The sequence below is a fragment of the Solanum lycopersicum genome, chromosome 8, assembly GCF_036512215.1.
Source record: "Solanum lycopersicum chromosome 8, SLM_r2.1".
Classification (NCBI taxonomy): domain Eukaryota; kingdom Viridiplantae; phylum Streptophyta; class Magnoliopsida; order Solanales; family Solanaceae; genus Solanum; species Solanum lycopersicum.
The window spans coordinates 58,477,238-58,502,432 of record NC_090807.1 but is presented as its reverse complement, the minus strand read 5'-3'; the positions used below and the strand labels follow the sequence as shown (position 1 = coordinate 58,502,432).

Below are 25,195 nucleotides of genomic sequence, written 5' to 3'. Positions count from 1 at the left end.
ATAGATTGACATACAGGACTTGGATACTTTTATGACATCACTCCTCTTTATTTTAGAAAACGTGGCACTAATTTTCCATGTCATGAAAGCAGAATTCACTCCTTGAATTGAACTTGTTCCTGTTTATTCTAAGTTGTGTTCTGCACTCTAAACACACCGATTCAACTGCTTCGTTTTATTTTAATGTTCTTAATTATTTATACGTTGGAATTCAGGCCCTGCTTTCAATGTGTTCGGATGAGAGTGCATCTGCCAAAGGTGCTTTGGACTTGTGTATAGGCCAGATGAAAAGTGTATTAAGCTCCCAAAAGATACCTGAGAATGCAACTATGGAAACTATTGGCCGAGCATATCATGCCACAGAAACTTTTGTTCAGGTATCTACTTTGCTCTCAGTGTAGACTAAATCAAACTACTGATGAAATTGTGCAGTAATATGTTGAGCTTTGATCTTGTAGGGCCTGTTTTTTGCTAAATCCCTTCTTAGAAAGATTTCTGGAAGCACTGACTTGTCTAGTAATTTGGAAAGAAGTCGGGAAGCAGATGATGCATCTTCTGATGCTGGCAGCTCTAGTGTGGGTAGTCAATCGACAGATGAGCTGTCTGAAGTACTGGGACAAGCTGAGATGTGGCTAGTACGTGCTGAATTGCTGCAAAGTCTTTTGGGTTTCGGAGTAGCTGCCTCACTTGATGATATCGCTGATAAAGAGTCATCTGAGCATCTTCGGAATAGATTAATTCTAGATGAGAAATACAGCATGGCTGTTTACACTTGCAAGAAGTGTAAGGTAGTATAAAAAAGACGTTCTATGTGCATGATTGTCCTCTTTGCAACATAAAGTAGTTCTAATTGGCAAACTTACTCTCAGATTGATGTTTTCCCTGTGTGGAATGCATGGGGGCATGCTCTGATTAGGATGGAGCGCTATACACAAGCTCGTGTTAAATTTAAGTATGTAAAAATAATATTATTTCCAATTCTTTGTCAACCTCCAATAAAAACCTACTTTTGATTTCTTATCTCGTACTTTTTTAACCTTTTGACAATGTTTAGGCAAGCACTTCAATTATACAAGGGTGATGCTGCAACTGTTATAATGGAGATTATTGGCACCATTGAAGGAGGTCCACCAGTGGATGTTTCATCTGTTCGGTCCATGTAAGATAATAACAAGTTTTGTACTGTATATGTTGATGATTTAGTGCAAGGAACACATGAGACATCATATCTGCAAATGCTGGTTCTGATCTTTCCTGTATGCATGCAGTTAGATCTCTTCTTTTTCTTAGTTTTTTTAAAACCAATCAGCAACAGTTAGGAGGCTACTGCTATATTTACAAGATGGCGCTGTTAAATAGCATTCTAGAGTTATTTTGCAAGGGTTTCTAAAGGGATTTTGTATTTTATAATGAACTGAGCTACTCCATACATTGCATTAAAGTTTGGGGTTGGGGTCTCTGATTCTTTCACGTTGTATTTGATCTCTAAATATGGTAGGTCAATTTCACAATCTTTTACCTCTAGGCTGCACTCTCAAAACAATCAGTTGAGCTGCTTTGTGCCTTTCTCTAAGTTCAGCCCATCGAGCGATTATATCTGTTCTAGAACCACCGAGTTTGTCGGGTCTTTCATTCTGCTCAAAGCTCATTCCCTGGATTTTCAAGCATACTCTCTGTGCTCTAGTCACACATTTCAGCCCATTATGAGCCACTGTAGTCTTCTCACTCGAAAAAAATAAAGAAAGAAATCTTCAGACTTCAGTCCACATGTATGCCATTGAATCAGGTTTCACATGCGGGGGGGGGGGGGTGTTAGAACTTGTGCGATGCGGATTGTCAATGGCTGTAGGGATTTATCTTGTCTTGAGCTATTACTCTACATAGATAATATTTAAACCCAACATCAAATTTAGTGTTGGTGTGATTTTTATTCAATGATATGAATAGTAAGAAATAGGAGAAGACGAAGAACATGGATCGTGGCTCCACTAGCACTTATGTGGATCGTGTGGAGAGGAAGAAATAGGAGTGCTTTTGAAAGACTAGAGATGAATTTGTACCATTGGGGAGTAACCTCTTATCTTTATTTTCTATTGGTGCACCCATGAAGTTCCTTTTAGCTTAGAAGATAGTGTGACGTTTGTAGAAAACCATATCTTCTGTAGGTTTTACTTTTTGGTATACTACTTGTATATCGGTGTTTTATGCCCAAACATCAATGCTGTTTATCACTTTTATGAATGACATGTTAGGTATCTCTTCTGTGTTTGGGCTATATTTTTACAAGGAAAATCAGTTGCTGACCCAATGGAGCCAACCATTTTACATTTTGTTTTCCCTTTTCTTTTGTACTTTTTCTTTTTCTGCTAGGGAAGAGGTATGGTGATAGGTCTTGTTTCTATTTAACTTGGCGATCATAGAATTCAACCTAGAATGTCCAACTTCTGAATGGTTTCGCTGTTCCCCTCTGCAATTTTAAAGCACTTCCTTCTTGTCTGTTACAATTGACCCAATTTTAATCTTTGCTATGTTCCAGCTGATGGTTTCATACTAGTTCTGATTATAAACCATTTTATGTTTGAATAATATCTGGTTTTCATCCTGTTAGGGCAGTGTACTGACTAGTTTCTGGCATAGTACAGTAGATTTTGTAGACCATAGATTGTTGAACAGATTTTAAGTGATTTGGAGATGACCATTTGTCCCTTGTTAAAATATTTTGTTTTCAATTGCAAACTTCCCTCACCTCTCTTTTGAAGAACGCTATCCTTTGTAGCGTAACTTAGTCAATAAGAAGATCCCTTTACAGACAGAAAGGAATATAAGATGCTTTGATGGTGTATCAACTCCAAATCATTTTTGTCAAGGCTAGATGTCTCTTGTATTTATTTAGTTGGTTCAATATAACCCCTGTGGATTCCCTGATATATTTTTGCATTTTATTAGCTCCCTGGTTTTTAAAATAGCTCTGTTTAAATATGCTAAGTGCTAACATCTTTGTTTGTGATCTCAATTGCAATATCCTTGTACTATCTTTTTGCATCGTCTTGATGCAAACAATAAAACATTACTTCATCAAAAAAAATAAATGAAAAATTATTCAATGACTTTAAGTTCTTATCTTTTGTCACTCTTTGCTCTGAGTGAGATACACACAAAATGCATCATTCAGCTCATTCTCTATTGGGATGTTTACCTTCACTATTGAGGTTATGTTCTTATCTTGATTTTCCTGGCAACAATGCAAGGTATGAGCATCTGGCTAAAAGTGCACCAGCCATTTTAGATGATTCTCTTTCTGCTGATTCCTATCTCAATGTGTTGTTCCTACCATCCAAATTTCCACGGGCAGGGAGACTCAAGTTCTTTTTAGAAGCTTTCAATGACAATTTTTCCAACAGTACGCACTTCGAAGAACCTAGGAGCAACTTGGACAGTGTTAGATATGCTGAATGCATCAGTTATTTTCAAGATGTAAGTTTTAAATTTTACCTACGACAAGCACACTTTGGGATAACTCTATTTGTTTTTATTCAAGATCCTTTACTCAATTTATATCTCGATAAGCATAAAGAAGCATCTGTGTCTATTTGTTGTATTGGAGTATTACTTGTAGCAATTTGATCATTTGTTATTCCCTTCAATATCTTACATGCATTTGCACTATATATACTTAATTACCCAATGACTGCATGGTTTCTTAGTTTGTCAATTATGAATGCTAGGTTCTTATTTTTATATCTTATGTTATTTTCATACAAGCCTTCTTTATCATTTAATTCAAGAAGTTTGGAGCCTTTTCAGTTATTGTGGGTTGACTTTCCTGGAGTTTGAGAGAGAATAGCGTCAAAGAATATTATATTTAGTTTCGAAGTGGAGCACGGAAATAGCCGTTAGTGAAGAAAGTAAAGAAATTTGTTCAGAATAGATGTCATGTTAATTTTGAAATCATGTAAAGTTAGTACAGTTTCTTTCCCTTCTAAAAATAAATAAATAGTTTTTTTGGTATACATGCACTAGACATACTCTAGGTATGCTTTAGTTTTTCTTTATCATTTTCTTCTTTTCTGATTTGCTACACCTTCTACTACTAATGTCTCTTAGCTTCTCTTGATTTGCTTCGTTTCCTTGTTTTGGTCTAAGATGACTCTTTCTTGTTAGGATGTTTAAGTCCTCTTCTCGTTCTCTCTTACTTTTCTGCTACCCATATTCTTTTCCAATTAATGATTTTTCCTTCTCCTTCTTTTTCGATTTTTGACTTATAAATTTGGATGGAAAATGAAAATCAATCATTGCAATTGAGGATATTGTCATCATAGTTATTAAAGCAATTGGATACAAATTAATTCGTTATCATGGCTGATAAGTTGAAAATTGAAGTTCAATTATGCTATTGATGTTGTCTTTCTGTGAACTTGTTGAAACTCTTTTTTAGTGATGTTTAATATTGGGATTAGTATTTTCTTACATATTGGGTGTTTTTATAGTAGTTTTGTTAAATCCATTTTGATGTTATAAGTACTAAATTTATAGTCATTTGGTAGCCCGGGGGGGTGGGGTGGGGTGTTATTGTCTTTGGGAAGTGAATGAGTTATTTCCTTCATCTAGGATGTGAGCACGCCCTAAACATTAAATGCTTTATGTATAGTTCTTCTTCACTCCACAACCTCATTTATTTTTTCTCTTCATCTCTTAATATTCGTCTTCAGCTTATTGATATTGCAATTCTTCACTTGTTCCATGTAAGAGCAGTGAGGCATGCTCACTACTTGATGTCTGTGTTGCCACTGATGTATTACACTTTAAAATGCAGTATGCTCGCCAACATCTGTTTGATTTCATGTTTCGACATGGCCATTACAAGGATGCTTGCTTGTTATTTTTCCCTCCCAATTCTGTTCCTCCACCTCCTCAACCATCTTCATTGGCTGTTGTCACTTCGTCTTCTTCCCCCCAACGACAAGATCCTTTGGCTACAGATTATGGGACCCTTGATCTATTGTGTGAATTGTGCATTGCTTATGGGGCCATGCCTGTTTTGGAGGAAGTATTGTCAGGAAGAACTTCAAATGTAACTACACTAGATCCATCAGTGAACAAACATACAACTGCAGCACTTTCTCGCATCTGTACTTATTGTGAAACTCACAAGCATTTCAATTATTTATACAAGTTTCAGGTATTTCACAATCTTTTCCTTTGAACTCTTTCTTTAAAATGTGAAGCAACGGTGACCCTGCATATAATCTGATGTTTAATTTCTTTACATGTACCTTTGGCAATATAGATCTTTAATCAATGGAGATGGCAAAAATTATAAGGCTAGTGAAATTTATCCATTTCAGCAGATACACTATGAAATTTTGACTAAGAATGGACTGCCTCTCTGCTCTGACTTATTACTCACAGTTTAAAGGAATGCTTCAGCTCTTACTCCAAAAAAAGAACAAAAAAATAAAAAAAGAGAAGTCCAAATTCTTCGATTTCATGTTTAGGTTCCAGTATAGCCAGTTTCCTAGTTTGGGTTCCTCGGTTAACCTCAAGAAGCTCAACGTTTCCCTTTTTCACAAGCTTCACTCCAGAATTCTCTGAATGATTTTTTCAGTTCTAATCAGTGTTATCAAAAGAGAAAAGCGCAAAAAACTCCAAGGTCTCTTGGGCCTTCAAGTGCAAATAAAGTGTGGGATTTAATGAAAAATGGTGCAAATGGAGAAAAAATACTGATATATATATGTTTAGTCCAAGGCTAATAATTATAAATTCAACAAATATATGGACATGAAATTGAAAAAATAAAATAGTGGTAAAGTGAAACATCAATTGTTTAGTGAAGTCTCTTCAGGCAATACTCGTTTGTTGGGGAAAGTATGTCTTAGAGCCTTTATGACGACACTAAAGTGCACAATAAACGAAGCAAAACTCTCAGTGTGTTTTGAGCATCACTTAAGGACTTAAGCACACCTTTGACAACACTGGTTTTAATGTATAACTTATGTTACATTATGTGGCCGTGACCCGTGCATCTAGATTAAACTGATAGAGAGAGTACACTTATATTTTATTATATCTTTAGCGACTTTTTTACTGTATATCTGGTTTCTTGATCCAAGTTTTCTCATAAAATTTAAGAAGCCCTATCTTTTTGTTGTCCCACAAACATCACTCCAGGAGTCTTATGGCTTTGATGCTCTCTAACCTTTAGACCTTAAATACAACTAAGTGAGACAGAAAAAGGTGAAGGACATTACATTCAACATGCATTTGAGATAAAGGTAACTTTGTATTGACAAAACACTCAAAAAGGAAACTCAATTCACAGGATTGCGGGTACACCGTCAAAAAGATATACCGAATTAGAAGTTTCGTATAAAATCAACTATCTCTATGATTTTCCCTACCAAATCTTGCCTACACTAAAAAAACAAAATACTTGAGCATTTCATTTTTATCTTCTGAAAACTATCTTTTTGTCCTTCAGAACACCTAGCAATCCTTTCTTTCCATAGAGTACCATATACAGTCTGGGATAGTCTTCCACCAGTCTTCACTTTTCCCTCTGTTGCCAATTCCTGTCCAGCTATTCAAGAGCTCCATGGTTGTCTTTGGCATCACCGAGCTAACCCCTATTACACACAAACATATTACACAATTTTGAAGCAGCTTTACTAAAGGAACAAATGACTAATTACTTGTGCTTTCTGCTCACACATAAAGCATCTTGAGCAAAACTGCATCCCCCTTTTTTGTAATGTCTCATGAATAAGGCAAGCTTTTCTTATAACAAACAGGCAAAACATGTCACTTGTAATGGGCTTCTTGTCTTCCACTAGCTTCCAAGGACATTTGTCAGTCACTGACTGCTAACATTCATCCTCAATTAGCAACATTTAACTGTGAATATTCCTTTGCTTTGTAGCTGCCAAATTGGTTTGTCCTTTCTTTGATGGTGTGGTGTTTAGCACCTCTAGTAACCTGGCCACATCCGTAATTTCCCAGTCATTCAGAGCCCTCTTGAACACTAAGTTCCACCCTTGTTGGTTCCATACTTGAGCAACAGTAGCAGATCTTTGTAAGCTCATGGTGTAGAGGTTTAGGAATAAGTTCTTCAGGCTATCATCTCCTTTCCAGATTTCATCCCAGAAATCTGTTTTCAGGCCATTGCCCGCACTAATATAGCTATTGTTATTGAACTGTGGCCAGAACCTTCTAATTGTCTTCCACACACTGCATCCAAATAACCCCATCACCTTCTCAGTAGTCCATTGGCTAAACAAGCCGCATTTCCTTGTTATGAATCTTCTCCATAGGGCTCTATCTTCTGAACAAAATCTCCATAGCCATTTTTATAGCAAACAGTTATTCTGGAAGCTAAGATTTCTCATGCCAAGGCCACCTTGTTTTCTGGTCAAAGTATCTCCCATTTCACTAGGTTGTAGCCTCTCTTTTCTTTGTTCCCTTGCCAAATGAAGGATCTTCTCATTATGTTGATTCTCTTCTTAATGCTCTTGGGTATTGTAAATAGACTCATCATGAGCGTACGTAGCCCATCTAAAATTGACTTGATGAGAGTACCTATTACTGACTTTTCCATATTGAGAGCCTTTTCTTACATCTGTCCATCACCTCACTCCATGCTTCCAACTCCTTGTTTTTGTCCCCTAGAGGCCATCCCAGGTACTTAGTAGGAAGAGAAGCTATTTGACATTTCAGATTCTTAGCTAGACTTTGTAAATTGTCTACCTTATTAATTGGAAAGAGAAACTTTTCGACCAATTAACCTGAAGCTCCGAGATGCCCTCAAATATTGTTAGGATTACTCATAAGTGTCTGATTTGTCCCATTTCTGCTTCACTGAAAGCCAAGCATCATCTGCATAGAAAAGATGTGTATATCCAGATCATCACCCCTCCCTATCTGAGCACTGAATCCCTTTACCCAAACATTTACTTTTGCTGTTCTGAACATGTGGTCAGACCCTCCATAGTCATAGGAACAAAAAAGGTGACATAGGGTCTCCTTGTCTAAGACCTCTTCATAACATTGAAGCATCTACTTGCTGGACTAGCTAGCTACCATTCAAAGATTCTGGATGTCTTTGATTTCTTGTCACATTTCTTAACTAGTTCATCCTTCCCTCCGCACTCCAATCTATCCATTAAATTGAAGTGTGATGTTTCAATGGCCATGAAAAGAGGAGCTTAATCAATTTTAGACATTTCTTATGCCTGCCGTTTCTTACATGTTAATCTCTGCTGGATTGCAACTGAGTTTGGTCAAGTCTTTTAACATATTCTATGATAGGTTGGCTTAGTCAATTTGCTTCCATTTTGTGTCTCTACTAATGCCATGTGTCTTCTTTGTATTTGAAAATTGCTTGATGATCAGGTGATAAAGAAGGATCATGTGGCAGCTGGGCTTTGTTGTATACAATTGTTTATGAACTCTTCTTCTCAAGAAGAAGCTATAAGACACTTGGATAATGCCAAGGTCAGTCCATTTTAAGAACTTGTTCTATTGCACATCTGCATTATAGATGGTGTTCATGGTCACAAGAATTATTAGTTTTACGTTTCCTAAGCTTGAGAGTTGTGCTCTCGTTACTCTCTGTCCTAAAGTTTCATGCTTAGGAAAACCAACAAAAACTGGCTAAGGCACAGTTTAGTTAACAGTGGGAGGGCCTCTAATGCAAGAAACACAGTCATATTCCAATAGGAAAAGATGTGAATTTTACACTAGCCACTTGATGTTCCTCAGCTGCCTTGTGAATGATGGCTGCTTGCTCCTTGAATTGGATTGCTCACGAAGTGATGGAAACTCTATTTTTTTATTGTAATTGTAACTTCAAGGGTAATGAGTATATGTGATATTTCATTAAATTTTGCACTTCATTTAATAATAGATCATTAATCAACAAAGAAAAACGAAAATTCTTAAAGGATGGGAGCAACTTAACCACTTATTTATTATTTCTAAATATAGCAGACATAATTTCATTGGTCTTCGGACCTTAAAATAGATTTTTTCCATATGACAAACATATCAGCGAAATAATAAGAAAGTGTCTTTGATAGATTTATTTGTGCCCTCTGAATAGTTGTATGTGGTAAACATTTCAAAATACAGTTCTGTGATACCCAGTGATGGGTGTCATCAACTATGATTGAGTAACAACTAAAGTATAATTAATATAGCAGTAGTGCAGTCAATATGATTAGGAGGTGGGATTTGTTTGAAACTCTAGGATGACAAGCCATCTGCGTAACTTGTTTCCTTATGCTTTGACGCTTTTTTTTCCCACAGAAAGACCTTATTAGGCTCATAATATCTAATTGTGTAAATAAAGGTTTTTGCTTGGTTATATATATATATATATATACATAGAGTGTGTGTGTACTGTGCTTATAAATAGTTGTTTATTATATTATATTTCTGAGAATATAGTTATCTATTATGTTATTATGTATAGCACATTAATTAGAATGTATTAAATTATTATGTTAGATAAATTAATATCAGCAATGGGGTCTTACTAAGAATTCTTTCAAAAAAATTGTATTTACCCATTATCTTCTTCTTTTTTTTGAGAAGTAATCCGCCTATATCTTCTTCTTTGTCTATAGTATACAAATGCAGAAAGTACATGGATATTAAAAGAGTATAAATTATGGTATTTATACATCAGTTAGACCAATAATTGAATATATACATGGGTAAGTAGTTTGAGATAATTGCTTGACATAAATGACTCAGGATATACACAACGTAATAGTGCACTGGCATCTCAATCGCGTCGGAACATATTTCTTCTTGTGAATTATCACAAGTTGTTTTCTCTTTTGCAATTTGTCTATTGCATTGCTAGTACATATGCTGCGTTCATACTCTTTATTTGCATCTTTAGATCCTCTCCTCTTTCCTTATGCAGGGATTACATTCATCTCTTATGTCACATTTCTACTTTCTGAATCTTAAATTATATCACCTTCTGTGTGGTTTTAGTTGCTAACTTGTACACCTACTCCTGTGCCGTCAGCTTAGCCTTCCTTTGTGATGTAGATGCATTTCGAGGAAGGCTTGTCAGCACGACATAAAGCAGGAGAGTCTACTAAGCTTATTACCAAGGGCATCCGAGGGAAAAGTGCCTCTGAGAAACTAACTGAAGAAGGACTAGTCAAATTTTCTGCTAGAGTTGCTATCCAGGTAAGTATAGGATGCTTGTAAATTGAAGCTGAAAATATCTTCACGTGTCAGCAAAATGCAGTTAGGCGCATATCCTGTTGCTTTTTGTTGCTTCATTCAATTTGATGCTGCTTTCTGGACCTTTTCTCTCTTTTGTTGAAGAGTTGATGCTCTGGAAGATACCCATTTTATTTTCCCATGAAACTTCTGTAAGGATCCAGAATCATGGGAGATTCTTCTCAAAAAAGCAAGTTGCATTAACGAACTGTTTTAGGAAAATTCTATGTGTCAAAATAATCATCTCTGATCTCTTAGATCCATTTACTGATTAGAAATGATTGAGGAAAGAGGTTTTGTAAATGACCTCCAACAGATCTAATGATAATGCTTCTAACATCATTCAGTAGTAAATTGAACTTGATTGTTAGCATTCTCAAGGGTTTCAATGCTTAAGCTATTTCATGCATATCTTGAGTTCGTGATTGTTCATGCTTGCTGATTTGCAGATAGATGTTGTCAGATGCTTTAATGATGCAGAAGGAACACAGTGGAAACATTCACTTTTTGGGAATCCAAATGATCCTGAAACTTTCAGGTTTGTTCTAGTTTTTGGTTTTCGATCTCCTTTTATCTCGTAATTTTTCCGTCTGTCTGAACTATTCAAACTAGGCATTTTGGATACAAAATCAAGAACTATTTTACCATCTCTGGCAACTGCGCAAAAAGAAACAGGGAGAATCCAGAAGGTCTTCCCCTTGATGGGGTGACCTGAAATGCATTTGGTCTAGTTTTTGTCCTCCATTTTTTCTTTTTTTCTCAAAAAAAAAAATGTATCTAACTAAATATTAAACCTTTTTGGTTTCTTATGCTTTATGCTTTGGTTTTTTATGTACCCTGAAGTTACCATATGTGTGTTTTTTGGTGAAGTAATAATTTGTTGATGCTGTTTGAACCAATTCCTGCTGTACAAGTGGTATGCACAAGTAGATAACCTACACCAAAATATTATTAATAACATCCCAGTCATCTGTGATCAATGTGTGAGGTTGCAATAAAACATTGACTAGCAACAAAAACTAGATGCATATCTTTATCAACCCACTCAAAGGTTCTCCTATTCCTTTCCAAAGTACCCAGCCAAAGGAGTTATGTGACATCCTATATTCTACATCTTTGACTCCTTCTCTGAAATCCCAACCAAGTATCACGCCCTTCACTGTAGACAACATTGCCCACTGGTCTCATAACAGATTCAGTATGATTCACCTTAACTGACTTGCCCCCTTGCAATGTGATATCTTGTGTATATATGCGAAAATGGTATTTGGTTTTAGCTGTTTAAAACTAGCAGAGGCTCCTTTAAACTATTTCATGACTATTTGCTTGCTCCTGTGCTTTTTCTATTTTTTTCATTTGTGTACTAAAATAGCAGGAAAGGAATCTAAATACAATATTTTATGCACTCAAATAGGCAGGGTGTTAAGAGCTCGTGGTCTTGTTTTCAAAGTCACGCCAGCAATTTTTATTTTGGATCAGTTGGTGCAGAATATTCAAAAAGAACTCTTTGTTGAGTTTAGGCTAAACGAATTTTTAAATTGTAGACAAAATGAAATAAAAGAAAATTTTAAATAAAGAAAATTGCCTAAATATTTATATTCTTTATTATGACGGGATTGGGGAAAATATTCTATACTATTTTCCTAGATAGATTGAGGTATAACAATATTGATTCTCTCGACTCTTCACTCACCACATCAAATAAGGTGGTGAAGCAACTTGAGTTTATAAATCAAAACTGAAAATCAAGTTGATCATGGCAAAAGAAGCTACATTAGAGAAAGAGTTATCTCAATAGCGTCAGTAATGTCACTTAGATAGTAAATAGTGGCCTTATAGTGTCAAAGGACTAATGAACATATAACAATATTAAATCCCTTGATTTTCAGCATTTCCAACATTATCCCTTGTGACTTGATAGTCAGGACAACTTTGTAGAGCATTTTATCCGATGCTAGGGCTTGAAAATTTGTATTTATCGAAATGCAGGAGGAGGTGTGAAATTGCAGAAACTCTTGCTGAGAGGAATTTTGACTTGGCTTTCCAGGTGATCCATGAGTTCAACCTTCCAGGTACTTCTCATAGACTCATACTTCCATTTTTCTTCAGAATTTTCCAGGACAAGTATCTGAACTTATCATTGATTTATGCCCAACTGTTTCAGCTGTTGATATATATGCTGGTGTTGCTGCATCACTTGCTGAGAGAAAGAGGGGAAGCCAACTCACGGAGTTCTTTAGGAACATTAAAGGCACCATCGATGATGATGATTGGGATCAGGTATTCTTGTGAATGCAATGGTCTTCAATGTGTGTTTTTGTCTGTTCAGCGACAGATGATTGACCTGCCTTTTCCCTTTTCTTTTTTTTAACACTCATTTTCCTAAGGAATTCATATGCAGGTGTGTCAAATGCTATGCTTATCTATTTATTTTTGTTGTTAAGGGACATGTATTTTGTATTTAAGTATACTCTACTCCTCCTAGTTCAACCATCATATGTTAAAACTGCTTTAATTAGCACCAACCATAGCAACATATTCCAATGATCTAATGCTTCATGAGTTTTTAACGGTTATCAAAGGATAAAGAAGTGCCAAAGGTTGGAGTTGATTACCCCTCTGACTGTCCTGTCATTTTTTCACCTTGTGAATGATGAAATGCATAAGAACATTTCAAAAATCCAAATGCTAATGTAATCTATTGTTTTTTTCAAACAGTCAGATCTGATTTATGACGCAAGTAGTATTTCCATCTATGCTAAATTTTGAACTGTTATAGGTTTCTATTTACTAGTATCTAGTGAACTAATGCCATATTTAATGGACCATATTGATTTTTAGGTTTTGGGGGCAGCCATTAATGTGTATGCGAACAAACACAAAGAGCGACCTGACCGCCTGATTGACATGTTGACTAGTAGCCACAGGTCAGTTTATCTTTTTCTGTTGAACCTATATACATTTAAGTGCCTCCTAATTACCCAGTGTTCACTCCATGTGCCTCGGCTTGCAGTTAGTTGATGCCAAAATCCTCTGTTTCAGATTGGCGTGTAGCCTGTAAACCACTGTAGAGCACCATCTGAGTTCTTTCTAGAAACTGTCCAGTTTACAATATATGAGATATGTTCCACGTTGAATATCACTACAGCTCCACTGTTTTTTATCCCTGATTATAACAGTATCTCTTCTATTATCATGCTTTAGACCCTGTCCACTGAGTCCATCTGTTCCGCGGAACTTGTTGGATCATGCTTATTGACCATGCCCTCCACTTATGGTTGAGATACCTAAGTGTGTGTGTCTTATTTGAATCATTTTAACCCCCTTATATTCCAACTTAAGATTTTTACTATCATCCAGAAAGAGCCTTGTATTTCCTACCTTCGTCTCTTATTTCCCTACCATCATAGTTCACACTTCAGATCAGATTTTTGATTTCGTTTTCCCCTTCCTTTCTGACTTTCTTTGCTGCTTCTTGTTGTTGTGGATGTTGTAGCCTTTTTTATTCCATTCTGAAGATGATGTCAATAATTGCATGCTCAAAACCCATGACACTCACTCCAAAGACTTCGCTTGCTTTAAATTTCTCTATTTTGAGTAAATCTTTAACATGTTGTAGATATAAAATAAATAGTGTGTCCCATTTCCATCATTTTAAGATATTCGATGAGGTGGTCTCACATTTCAACGCCCTACTCACACTTTTGTGATATATGTTCACTGCCACTGTTATGTGAAGGTTATCCAAAATAGATTATCCCCCCTTCAGAACATTCTTTTTTCAAATGTTACCCCTTAATGAGTTAGGACTTTAGCTCATGTACAACACTTGAATGATTAAATGATCCAAGTTTTTCAAAGAATATTTCTCACCTTGGACTTGGTATGATTGTTTGGAATGGTTTGATTTCTTCATTTTTTGTGTCTTAAGTCGGATAAAAGGGCTACAATGGTGGAAGTTACATGTCTATGATATCATAATATTTGTTGAAGGCATAACGCAGAAGATGATTAAATAACTAAATATCTTGTTGTAAGTGTGCTCTAACAATTTAAACTTCTAATTGGACAACTCCATAGTTCAACGAGATATTAGCAAATAGAGCTGTTGGATTCTTACCCCGTCATTCATCTACGAAATATTTTTATATTGATACCTTGAATAAATAAACAAAGATATATGCTCTCTAACAGATCAAGCTGTTACTAGGTTAAGCTTTTAGGTGAGACGGTTTGCCGAAATCAGCAATACACTTCTTTTAATTTCTGTTAGAAATTAGCTGGTAAACTTTGAGTGCCACTTCATTTTTTAGCTTTCCTTTCACAGGAAAGTACTTGCATGTGTTGTTTGTGGGCGTCTCAAAAGTGCATTCCAAATTGCATCTAGAAGTGGAAGTGTGGCAGATGTTCAATATGTTGCACATCAGGTTTGTTGCGTTCATGAACTTTAAAGTTAAATACTACCTTGTTCCACCAAAACCTAATTATATTTCAAGGAATACCCATATGAGATTATGTTGTACTGCTTTACCGTTCATATTCTGAGGGGCCCATTTTCTGGAGAACTCAATATATTGGTTTAAGGTATTCCAAACGATGCTATGGTTTTTTAACCAATGCCAAAGATAAACTTGTTAATGTTTGGGTGATAAATATTCAGAACCTTAATGACCAAGTTCGATGTCAACTTGAGAGATGCAAAAAACTTGTTTCTCAGCTGGTTATTTTGGCTTATTTGGTTGATCCTTAGCCTGCTTTTACCTTCAGCTTCGGTAAATAATTGGACAGTTGTTAATCTTTACTGGTAGAACTGTTCTCTTCACATTCTGTCCCTACAAGTTGTTTCCCACGTACTTATCATTTAGTATCTACCTTTACAAAGATCTTTCTGCAACCAGTATCCAGTGAGTGGGATTCCACGGACAACAGATTTTTAGATTTGTGAACCTGTTTTGTCATGGATGCAGATCGAGAATTATCTGATTTTGATGTGTTTGCGTTTTTCTAGCTAGTTATGCCTATGAGAAACTGGAAAAATAGAGTAAAAACCTCTTGATTCTACCTTTATGAGGTGTGTACCTAAATCTATCTTTAACAAGATTTACTGGAATTTGAATATGATACTTTCAGGAAGGTGCTCCAACTATATTGTTGACAAGGGTTAAAAGTAAAGTACTAGTGTTCTAGAATGTTAAAATGGATGCTTCTAGACTCACTTCAAATTCCTTGACCCTGTGGTAGCAAACATTGTCTATGATCGCACTTTTAACTGCCTCAACGCTATTTTAAAATGTGCTTCAACAATTGACCAAATATTTTGCATGCAAGTTAGTTTGCCTTCGACAGAAAACAAAATCAAATCCTAGATGCTTCCATAATAAACCTTATGCAGGGGAAGATCTATCTAGGGGATTGAGGGTGATGCAGCATATGAACACTTGGGTAAAATTTTATGTATCAGTAATTTCTACAAAAAAATCGTGTATATTTAAACAGTGTCACCCGAAGTATCAAAAGATTGTGGGTTCCATGGCTAAGGTGCCAAATTCACAGCTATTGGACCCAAGGTCTAGACTCATGGGACTCTCGCAGAGAACGTGATTCAGTAGAATTTGAATCAGGAGAAATAGTTGAATACGTATCAAAAGTTCTATAAACCAAATGGATCAAATTAATTCAAATTGGATCGAACCGATTGAATGTAAAGCTTAATTGAATTCTCTATTGGAGTTCACATTAAACACAGTAGCATCAGCAGTTATCAAATCCTGGATTTGCCTCTCACCTTATGGCATAGAGAATATAAGCTACTAGGAAAGAGTATTAGTACCTTTTTGTTTCCTGGTTATGTGATCTTTTTCCATTGCCTATACATCTATTGATTTCCAACATCTTAGGTTATTTCTCATTTCACTAGAATTTAGGCATTTAAGAGTCTTATTTGTTTAATTATTATATCTTGTAGGATAGGGGTTACTAACTTTACCACTTGTTTACTGATTTCTCTTTCTGCCTTTGACTCTTAATGCAGGCATTACATGCTAATGCACATCCAGTTCTTGATATGTGCAAGCAATGGCTCGCCCAGTACATGTAGTCTCGTTTCTGGGGTGTGAGTTCGTTTGAGGTGGTGGTTGCTTAGTAGCAGAATTTTTGTTCCTGCAGCACAATGCATAGCCATCATCAAAGGTTTATTGTTTGCTTTGTTTCATATTGGCAACATAGCTTACTCAGTGGCACAATCATTTCAGAAGTGTGTGCCGGGTTTCTCATTTGGGATCTAGAATTGTTCATCGTTCTGGTTTCAGATTTCTCATCCAGCTAACCCAATGTGCATGCAATCAGTTAACGTTCCGTCTGACATCACAGATTACTGTGTCAGCATTTAAGTCTCTTGATCAAAGCATGAACAACTTATTTGAAGTTGCTTGAAGCTATGAAGTTGAAGAGTTACTGGATTTGTGGTTGATTTTCGTATGTTCGGGTTTTTTTTTCATCTTTGTATATAAATAGATACAGAATGGACTTCCATTTTTATTAGTTTGGGGTCCAATTCCCTGTACTCAAACTCCTCCTAACTTATGTGTTGGAACCATAATATGTAGATTCTTAAAGATTTGAAGAGAGCTGAAAAGGGCTTTTCCTTTATGGGTCAAATGAATATGCTGCTATTATTATTCTGTTTTATTTTATACAGTTTTGTATTTTCAGTATTTTAAAAAATTAAACCTTTATAGTGTTGACTACTCGTTTTAACTTTAAACTTATCATTTTACCTTAATCGTGTGTACTTATTGCTTCATATGTGTACGGTGTTAAATCCTAGATTGTTAACTCTTCCAAGAACATCGACTCTACGTCCCTAAGATATGTACAAGGTTTTATATATATATATTAAAAAACCAGCAATAATTTGCTTAGAGTAGGACGTATAATATAATATGATAATATCCTCTACGTAAACCATATATTAAAATGAGTAATAAATTGACCCCTTAAACAACAAACTAAGTACAACCAAGAAAACTCCAACTTTTTAAACCAAGATGTCATCGACAAGATCACCGCAAGGGCAGTCAAGTGGAGAAATAAGAAACATAGCTTCAGTTTCAAGTAGCCTATTGCCAGCTTTTGGTACAGTAATGGGTGAAGGCACTCTAAAGCTTAAAAGATTTGTTATTGCTCCTTATGATCGTAGATACAGGTAATCATTAAAATTATTACTTTCATTTTTGTTGATATTCTCAGATTGGTTGAGTTATTATCTCAGAAAGTTATTTTCAAACTGATAACAACTAGTTGAGAGTGGTGTTAGTTTCTAATGCTCATGTTAATTTGTGTTCATTACAAACACGTACAGCTTGTCTGGCTACTTAAAAACGTCTAATAAGTGCTTTTTAAAATTGAAAAAATAGTCACTTTTGACCATTTTCTTTAATTTTTTCGTAAGAATATGGCAAACATTTCTGGTGATATTGGTGGTGTACTCAGCATGGTCATCTCCTTTTGAGTTGGCATTCAAGAAGGCAGCAAGTGGAGGCCTTTTGCCTGTTGATTTATTGGTGGATGCTTTCTTTGCCATAGACATTCTTCTCACTTTCTTTGTTGCTTACTTGGACAAAACCACTTATTTACTCATTCATCATCACAACAAAATTGCTTTCAGGTACTCTCATATAATATGTGTAATTCTAAACATGCGATACGGAGAGAGTAGAGTGTATGCCAACCTTATTTTTATCTCACAGAGGTAAGAGAAGTTGTTTCAGAAACACCTCTGGCTTACCGCTTAAGTCACACAAATCTAAGAACATAAAAAAGAAAAGATATAAGAAATACTAGAGGAAGCATCACGTAGCATTCAATAAAAATAAATTGCAAAGTTACGATAACCAAAGTATAACTGGCAGCCATATTAAATTACTATTTGTATAAAGGATAAACAGGTATGGGGCACCAACCTACCACCAAGTCTAACCCGGCACAAAAGCGAGACAATGCTCAACTATCTACTAACATTTTATCTCACATTTAAATTAAATGAGCTAAAGATGTACCGCATCTTGTCTAATCACCTTTCCCCGAGACTTCTTTGGCCTAACTCTAACCCTCTTCAAACCAGGATCACCAACCTCTCCCACCTTCTCATTGAGTCCTCTTCACATCTCCATTTCACATTCTCGAACCATTTTAACCTCACTTCATTCGTCTTATCGACACAGACGCACTCCTACCCTGTCCCCAATGTCCTCATTCCTAATCTTATTCCTCTTAGTATGTCCACACATCCACCTCATTTCGCAATGTCATCTTCTGAACATGAAAGTTCTTAACTAGCCAACACTTTACCCCATACAAGAGAATCAGCCTAACCACCACTCTATAGTACACTGTTATAAGTTAAAATTGTAAAGGATATTGCTCAGATCAGACAAGTTAAATGGAGGATTGGAAATGTAGGACACTACATACTTGAGATGCCACCCGAAACAAAACAAAGATGAAATTACAATTGGGATTTTTATTTTTTGAATGGCAATGAAAGGTTACTTCTTTTGAAAGGTATGTGACTCATCTAGGATTTCCAATGGATGTTGCATCAACCATACCATTCCAACCAATATACCAATTCTTTAATGGGAAAAAGCAAGAAGGAGACATTTTTGGCTTCCTCAACTTGCTCAGACTATGGCGACTACGTCGTGTTAGTAAATTCTTCTCAAGGTAATATTGATAACATCAGTACTGAAAGTTGCATAAATTTCTCAATCTTAACATTGTTGTTCCTTTGATCCAGGCTAGAGAAGGACAGTCGATTCAGCTACTTCTGGACAAGATTTTGTAAACTAGTTTGTGTAAGTACTTTGTACTAGCTTTACCTGATCATGTGGATATGGAAGTTTTTTACTTCAACCAAACCATTCATCTTATGGCTATAACTCTGTCCATAGGTGACTTTATTCGCGGTGCATTCTGCTGGTTGTTTCTATTACTGGCTAGCAACACATTATCATACTGCAGAGAATACCTGGATTGGATCAAATGTTACTAGTTTCCAAGAAAGAAGTATTTCTCTTGGATACACATATTCCATGTATTGGTCTGTTGTTACCCTCACCACAGTAGGCTATGGAGATCTCTATGCACATAATACAGGGGAGAAGGTTTTCGCCATCTTCTACATGCTCTTCAACATTGGCCTAACTGCTTACTTAATTGGCAACATGACCAATCTTGTTGTCCATAGTGCTGCTCGAACCTTTGCGATGGTAATGACTCTCCTTCTAGAAAACATAGTACAGTTTATGCATTATGTAGTTCAAGTCTTAGTGAAGAAAGCACGTTTAGAATGATAAAATATGATAGTTTATAATTGTAGAGGGACGCAATCAATGAGATACTGCGATATGCAAGGAAGAATAGACTTCCAGAAGGTATAAAAGAGCAAATGCTGGCACATTCAACACTCAGATTCAAGACTGCAGAACTACAGCAAGAGGAAGTAGTCGAAGACTTGCCTAAGGCAATAAGATCTAGTATTGCGCAGCATCTTTTCCATACAACCATTCAAAATACGTATCTTTTTAAAGGTGTCTCCGAAGACTTCTTAGTCCAGTTGGTAATGTTCTCTTACCTTCCTACTACTTTATATGCATGTTGTTTTCATCCGTTTAACTTAAACTATCACGTACTTTGCTCCACAGAACTAAATTATGTTTTGGCTCATTTTACCTTACAGGTTTCGGAGATAAAAGCAGAATACTTTCCACCGAAAGTTGACATTGTTATTCAAAATGAGATACTAACAGACTTCTACATTATTGTATCCGGGGCTGTGGTATGTGTAATTCCCATTTCCCGCACGTCAATAACTTTTGCTCTTACTATTTCTGCGATGTCAACTCTTCAGTGGTTGAAAACTGCAGGAAGTAGTAACATACAAGAATGGAACAGAACAGGTTAGTTATCCCACTTCTCATATTATTTGATGCTAATTCTTATTTTGCGATGCTGTCCTAGTATCTGCTAGGATCAAGTAAAAAAAATGAACAAACTTAAGTAATGAAATAGAGGAGGGGGAAAAAACAAATTCTCAGAGATAACAGGACCAAAACAAGTTCACAGTGCATACTGATCTCGAGTGTTCTATAAAGTGTCGGATGTAACTTTCTCATCGTACCCTGTAAGCTGCATCCAACAATCTGAAATGTCATTAAAATATACTACTGAAAAAATCAAGAAACATCATAAGAAACTACTGTTAAGTAAGTTCTGGATATTGTTACTGATGGAAGATCTTTATATATGAGCAGATATGCTGTTAATCCTTGTATAAACTTGAACATATGAAAATTATCTACGTAACGTAATCATTTGTTGGTCAAAGATAGCATCTTCAAGCCATAACTTCAACTGAAAAGTGATGTTAGATGGAACCAAACAACTATGTCTACTAAATATACCAGTCATAGGTCAATTAAGCCGAGATTTTGTCATATGTAATAGGAAAATCTAATGTGAAAAAACACAATTTATCGGAGAGGTCTTTCCTTAAAAGTTTCTACTTTCTGCTGAACAGTTCCTGTCAAAATTGGAATCCCCGGAATTGTTTGGAGAAATAGGTGTGATCTTTAATATGCCTCAACCTTTCACGGTGAGAAGTAAAAGACTTTCTCAGGCTGTTCGAATCAGTCATCATCATTTCAAGCAACTGTTGCAGCTGTTTACCACAGATGGAAAAATAATCCTCTCCAATTTTCTACAGGTATTGTAGTAGATTTTAGATGGAAGATATTAGTTATTTCTGTAATCAAACTAACATCATGGTCTTGTGACGAAATATAATCAGCATCTTAAAGGAATCGAAAAGGAAGAGCTACAAGAGATACCACTCATATCAGAGTTGCTCAGTGACCTGAATAGTGAGGTAATCCTTTGCCATAAACTAGAAAAAACCTATGGCATTAAACTGAATAAGTGCTTAAACCTGGATTGATTTTTCATCCTCCCTCGATTTCAATTTGAGGCATAGTTAGACAGAGCTGTGGTCTTAAGCATGTCATGAGATTTTTGCAGCTTCGAAAATTTTAGCAAATCTGCTCTCTTGCAAGGACTAAAGATCTCAAGTAATCATAATGAATGAAATGTAAATTGCCTTTGATCATCAAACATACCGGAGTTATAAAAGCTAAAGGTTCATGAGAAAATCTAATTCCCACTCATATTCTAGCAAATGAACTCCACTATAATAACGATCAGAAGCAAAGCAAAAAGCGCAGTCAAGGCTTACAAACTCTTCTCGACTTGGACCATCATTATGTGCTGAATGAATAACGTTTTTACACATTTCACCACCCGAGCAAACACAATTCTATGATGATTGCTTCAATATCTTGCAGGAGTTCTCTGTGAGTACGGAGCGAAATCATGAAGGACCAAACCAAGAAGGAACCAGTAAGCTTATGCTTCATCTAAACTGTTCCAATCAAGATTTAGTCTTTAACTCATACATTGCTTCTATTGCCCTTTTTGTTTTCCATAAATTTTACGGATTTCGTGACTAACTCTGCAGGAATTCGTAGAGTGTCAGGCACATTTCCCACTAGGATTATAATACATGGATATCATCCACATGACAAACCAAATGAAGGTGGAATTGAAGGAAAACTAATACATCTACCTGAGTCAGTTGAAGTTCTACTAACAATAGCAGGTAAGTAAATATTATGATATCACAAGTAATGATATTTCGCGAATACTTTTTACGGATCAATTAAATTCATTGCCAAGCAATAAGAACATAAAATATTTTTACTGTTAAGAGTATCTAATTAGATTTAGTGAATGCAGAAAAAAAGTTTGGCAAAAGAAGAAGCATAATTCTCTTGGCAGATGGCTCCCTACAGAAGGATTTGGGTGCTTTGCAAGAAAATGATCACTTGTATATAGTTTGAGGGGGAAATCCTCAACGACATGTATCGATAATCATCAAATGCTTAAGAAGTCAAGATGGTAGGAAATATCATACAATCTCCTAATTTCCTTGAAGCTTGAACAACCATGTCGTACAGTTACGATTGAAAGTGTAAACAAGTTCAAAGAAAGTTTTTTGAAGGGGTAAAATAATGAAACTATTGTTATTTTTATGAGTTCTTAAGGGACGTGTAAACAGAAAAGTTGACAAGTAACGTGAAAAGGAAAGAGTACATTATCTGGAGGTTGCAGTAGTGATCAAATGTGAAGCGTGGTGGCAAACTGTTGTGGAGATGGTTGCAGATAGCTTTGTTTCAGTCTTAGGGCTTGTTACGGACGTTCAATATGAATTAATGATTTAAAATTAAAAGTTCACTAAGAGCTAGACTAGAATTTGCATATAAAATGAGTAAATATTAGTACTCTTTGAAGTTTTATTTATTTTATACTTTCATTTTTATGCAAGTGCATCTCATATTTTTTTAGTCTCCATATGTTAGTTTCCCACATCAGAAGCCAAACAGGACTTGAAGGCAAGTGTTTTGTGATAAAATCCAGTCATTTACACTGAAATAAGCATACCTTTCTCGGCCTTTTGGCTAAGATCAAGTGTAGTATCTGTTCTTATCAGTTTAATATCTGATATGTGGATCATCGATCCACACGATATTAACTCAATTTTTTAAGGGGAAGAGTCCATTAAGGTAGCTTGCTACCTGGGCTCTTGAGCGTCGCCCATGCGTTGCACTACTGCTTGGGCCTGGCGCACCCCACCAATTCTGGTACAAATTTTAGGGCCTTTGACTAGTACGGTTTTTAAGAATTGTGGTCTTAAATATTTATCACATATGGTTGAAAATTTTAATTTTAGCAGATCTTCTGGTTGCAAGGACTAAACATCTCAAGCATCATAAAGAATAAAATGTAAATTGCCTTGAGTAATCAAACTTATCAGAGTTATAAAAGTTAAAGGTTTGATGAGAAAAGCTAATCCCCCACTCATATTCTAGCAAATGAACTCCGCTATGCTTCCTTCCTATTGTTTGTCATGATTTTTATTTCTAGAGTCAAATTGTAAGAACTTTGACTAACATGTAATTTTTCATCATATTGACATGGCAAAAATTGCAATTTAATGTACTTTTCATATAGTTTTTGAGTATCAAAAATTTTTGTTTAAAATATCGAATTAGCGTAAACATTGAAAAATAGTCTAATTAACTTTCGAAAAGAGAAACATGACAAATAAAAATGGACGGAGAGGTAAAAGCTAAAGGAGGTTCTCTATGAATACGGGGCAAAATCATGAAGAACCATACGAAGAAGGAACCAGTAAGCTTATGCTTCATCTAGAAAAGTTCCAATCAAAGATTAGTCTTTGACTCATGTTTTGCTTTTAGTTTTGCATTCATTTCAATTCGTTCTCTAATATGATATCAAAAGGAAGTGTGAAAATAAAAAAGTTGACAACTAACATGAAAAGGAAGGAGTATATTAGCTGGAGGTTACAAAATTGAGTATTCACAACTTGTTTATCCAAATGCCTATCATAAGTATTTTTAAGCATTAAAAAAAATCACTTAAGAAAAGGAAGAGCTAGATTAGAATTTGCATGAAACGTGAGCAAATATTAACAAAGAGTAGTGTTTGAAGTTTTATTTCTTTTTTTTAACATTTCATTTATCATGTAAGTGCATCTCATAATTTTTAGTTCAAGTTAGATGTCCATGTGTTAGTTTTCCCACATCGGTATCGAAACAGGACTTGAGCGCTACTTTTTGTCACAAAAGCCACTCATTTACAACGAATTAAGCATACCTTTCTCGGCCTTTTGGCTAAGATCAAGTGTAGTATCTGTTCTTATCAGTTTAATATCTGATATGTGGATCATTGATTCACACGATATTAACTCAATTTTTTAAGGGGTAGAATCCATGAAGGTAGCTTGCTACCTGGGCTCTTGTGCGTCGCTCATGCGTTGCACTACTGCACGGGCTTGGCGCACCCCACCAATACTAAAACAATTTTTTTACATTAAGTTGGATTTATAATTAAAGTTTTATGTTTTACTGTGTATGCACACCCCACCAATACTAATACAATTATGTGTTGCAGAACGAAAGTATCTAACAGTCATTGAAATGAGTAGGAAGCATGATGCAAGCTCAAGGTGTACCAAAATATTTCTAGGCTGAAGCTGTTGTTGCTACATGCTAGACATTAATAGACTAAAACAAGCGCCATGATCATGGTACAACAAAATTGACTCATACTTCCTGTGGAATGGATTTAAAAGGAGCTAGAATGAGTCGTATGTAAAGAAACAAGGTACGAGTGATTTTTTTGATAGTTTGTTTCTGTGTGGATGACATGAGTTATGGGGTCATGTGAAACTTTAGTTGCTGAATTTAAATCTTACATGATGAAAAAGTTTGAAATGTCAGATTTAGATATTTTGCAATAGTATGTTGGTCTTCAAGTGAAACAGGAATTTTTGTTTCTCAAATGAAGTATGCAAAAGACCTCATGTTCAAGTTCGGTATACATAGTTGTAAAGCGGCTGCCATACCCATGAATGCAAATGAAAAATTTCAGCTTAAAGATGGCACAGATCTTGCCGATCCTAGTCACTACAGAAGTTTGATTGGAGGTTTTTGAACTACCTGATACATACTCATCCTGATATTATGTTTTCTATTAGTATGTTGTCTAGGCTAGGTATATGCATAGTCCTACCAAGCAACATCTTGGTGCTGCCAAAGGAGTTTTATGTTATGTTTCTTGGACAGTTGGCTTCGGGATTTGTTACTCCAAAGATGTAGATTTTAGCCTGACAGTATACATCGATAGTGATTGGGCAAGATATGTAGATAACAGAAAGAGTACTTCTAGGGATGTTTTCAATTAGGATCTGGAGCGATTTTTTGGAGCTCAAAAAAGTAGGACATGTTTGCATTATCATCATCGGAAGCAGAATATGTTATTG

General features: G+C 35.7%; 2 protein-coding genes and 2 non-coding genes across 7 annotated transcripts in view; all 4 read left to right on the top strand.

Annotated features, from left to right (window-relative positions):
- The window catches only part of LOC101259468 (uncharacterized), a 63,513-nt gene extending 46,620 nt beyond the window's left edge, over nucleotides 1-16,893 (top strand). For 3 of the 4 annotated variants that reach the window (XM_004245368.5, XM_010326858.4, XM_010326859.4), the window contains 14 exons: nucleotides 216-377; nucleotides 459-788; nucleotides 870-952; nucleotides 1,055-1,159; nucleotides 3,249-3,474; nucleotides 4,814-5,179; nucleotides 8,386-8,487; nucleotides 10,057-10,200; nucleotides 10,686-10,774; nucleotides 12,226-12,308; nucleotides 12,401-12,516; nucleotides 13,078-13,163; nucleotides 14,564-14,663; nucleotides 16,268-16,893. In XM_004245368.5, the coding sequence (XP_004245416.1) occupies nucleotides 216-377; nucleotides 459-788; nucleotides 870-952; nucleotides 1,055-1,159; nucleotides 3,249-3,474; nucleotides 4,814-5,179; nucleotides 8,386-8,487; nucleotides 10,057-10,200; nucleotides 10,686-10,774; nucleotides 12,226-12,308; nucleotides 12,401-12,516; nucleotides 13,078-13,163; nucleotides 14,564-14,663; nucleotides 16,268-16,333 (2,058 nt within the window). In that variant the 3' untranslated portion in view covers nucleotides 16,334-16,893. Of the gene's footprint in view, nucleotides 1-215; nucleotides 378-458; nucleotides 789-869; nucleotides 953-1,054; nucleotides 1,160-3,248; nucleotides 3,475-4,813; nucleotides 5,180-8,385; nucleotides 8,488-10,033; nucleotides 10,201-10,685; nucleotides 10,775-12,225; nucleotides 12,309-12,400; nucleotides 12,517-13,077; nucleotides 13,164-14,563; nucleotides 14,664-16,267 lie in introns of those variants that run through there. The other variant, XM_026032338.2, reaches the window with a different exon arrangement.
- A 360-nt stretch (nucleotides 16,894-17,253) lies between these two features.
- LOC101259180 (potassium channel KAT3) lies at nucleotides 17,254-22,688 on the top strand. The gene is made up of 13 exons (XM_069288173.1): nucleotides 17,254-17,440; nucleotides 17,687-17,902; nucleotides 18,799-18,960; nucleotides 19,034-19,091; nucleotides 19,188-19,505; nucleotides 19,616-19,855; nucleotides 19,976-20,074; nucleotides 20,163-20,195; nucleotides 20,816-21,001; nucleotides 21,086-21,163; nucleotides 21,636-21,690; nucleotides 21,809-21,949; nucleotides 22,087-22,688. The coding sequence occupies exons 1-13, from the start codon at nucleotides 17,283-17,285 to the stop codon at nucleotides 22,188-22,190; spliced, it is 1,848 nt and encodes a 615-aa protein (XP_069144274.1). The 5' UTR covers nucleotides 17,254-17,282; the 3' UTR covers nucleotides 22,191-22,688.
- A 99-nt stretch (nucleotides 22,689-22,787) lies between these two features.
- LOC112942101 (U2 spliceosomal RNA) lies at nucleotides 22,788-22,983 on the top strand. The gene has a single exon (XR_003247979.1). It is a non-coding gene; the product is annotated as a U2 spliceosomal RNA (small nuclear RNA).
- Nucleotides 22,984-24,023: 1,040 nt separating this feature from the next.
- LOC112942108 (U2 spliceosomal RNA) lies at nucleotides 24,024-24,219 on the top strand. Its single transcript, XR_003247987.1, has one exon. It is a non-coding gene; the product is annotated as a U2 spliceosomal RNA (small nuclear RNA).
- Nucleotides 24,220-25,195: the final 976 nt, after the last annotated feature.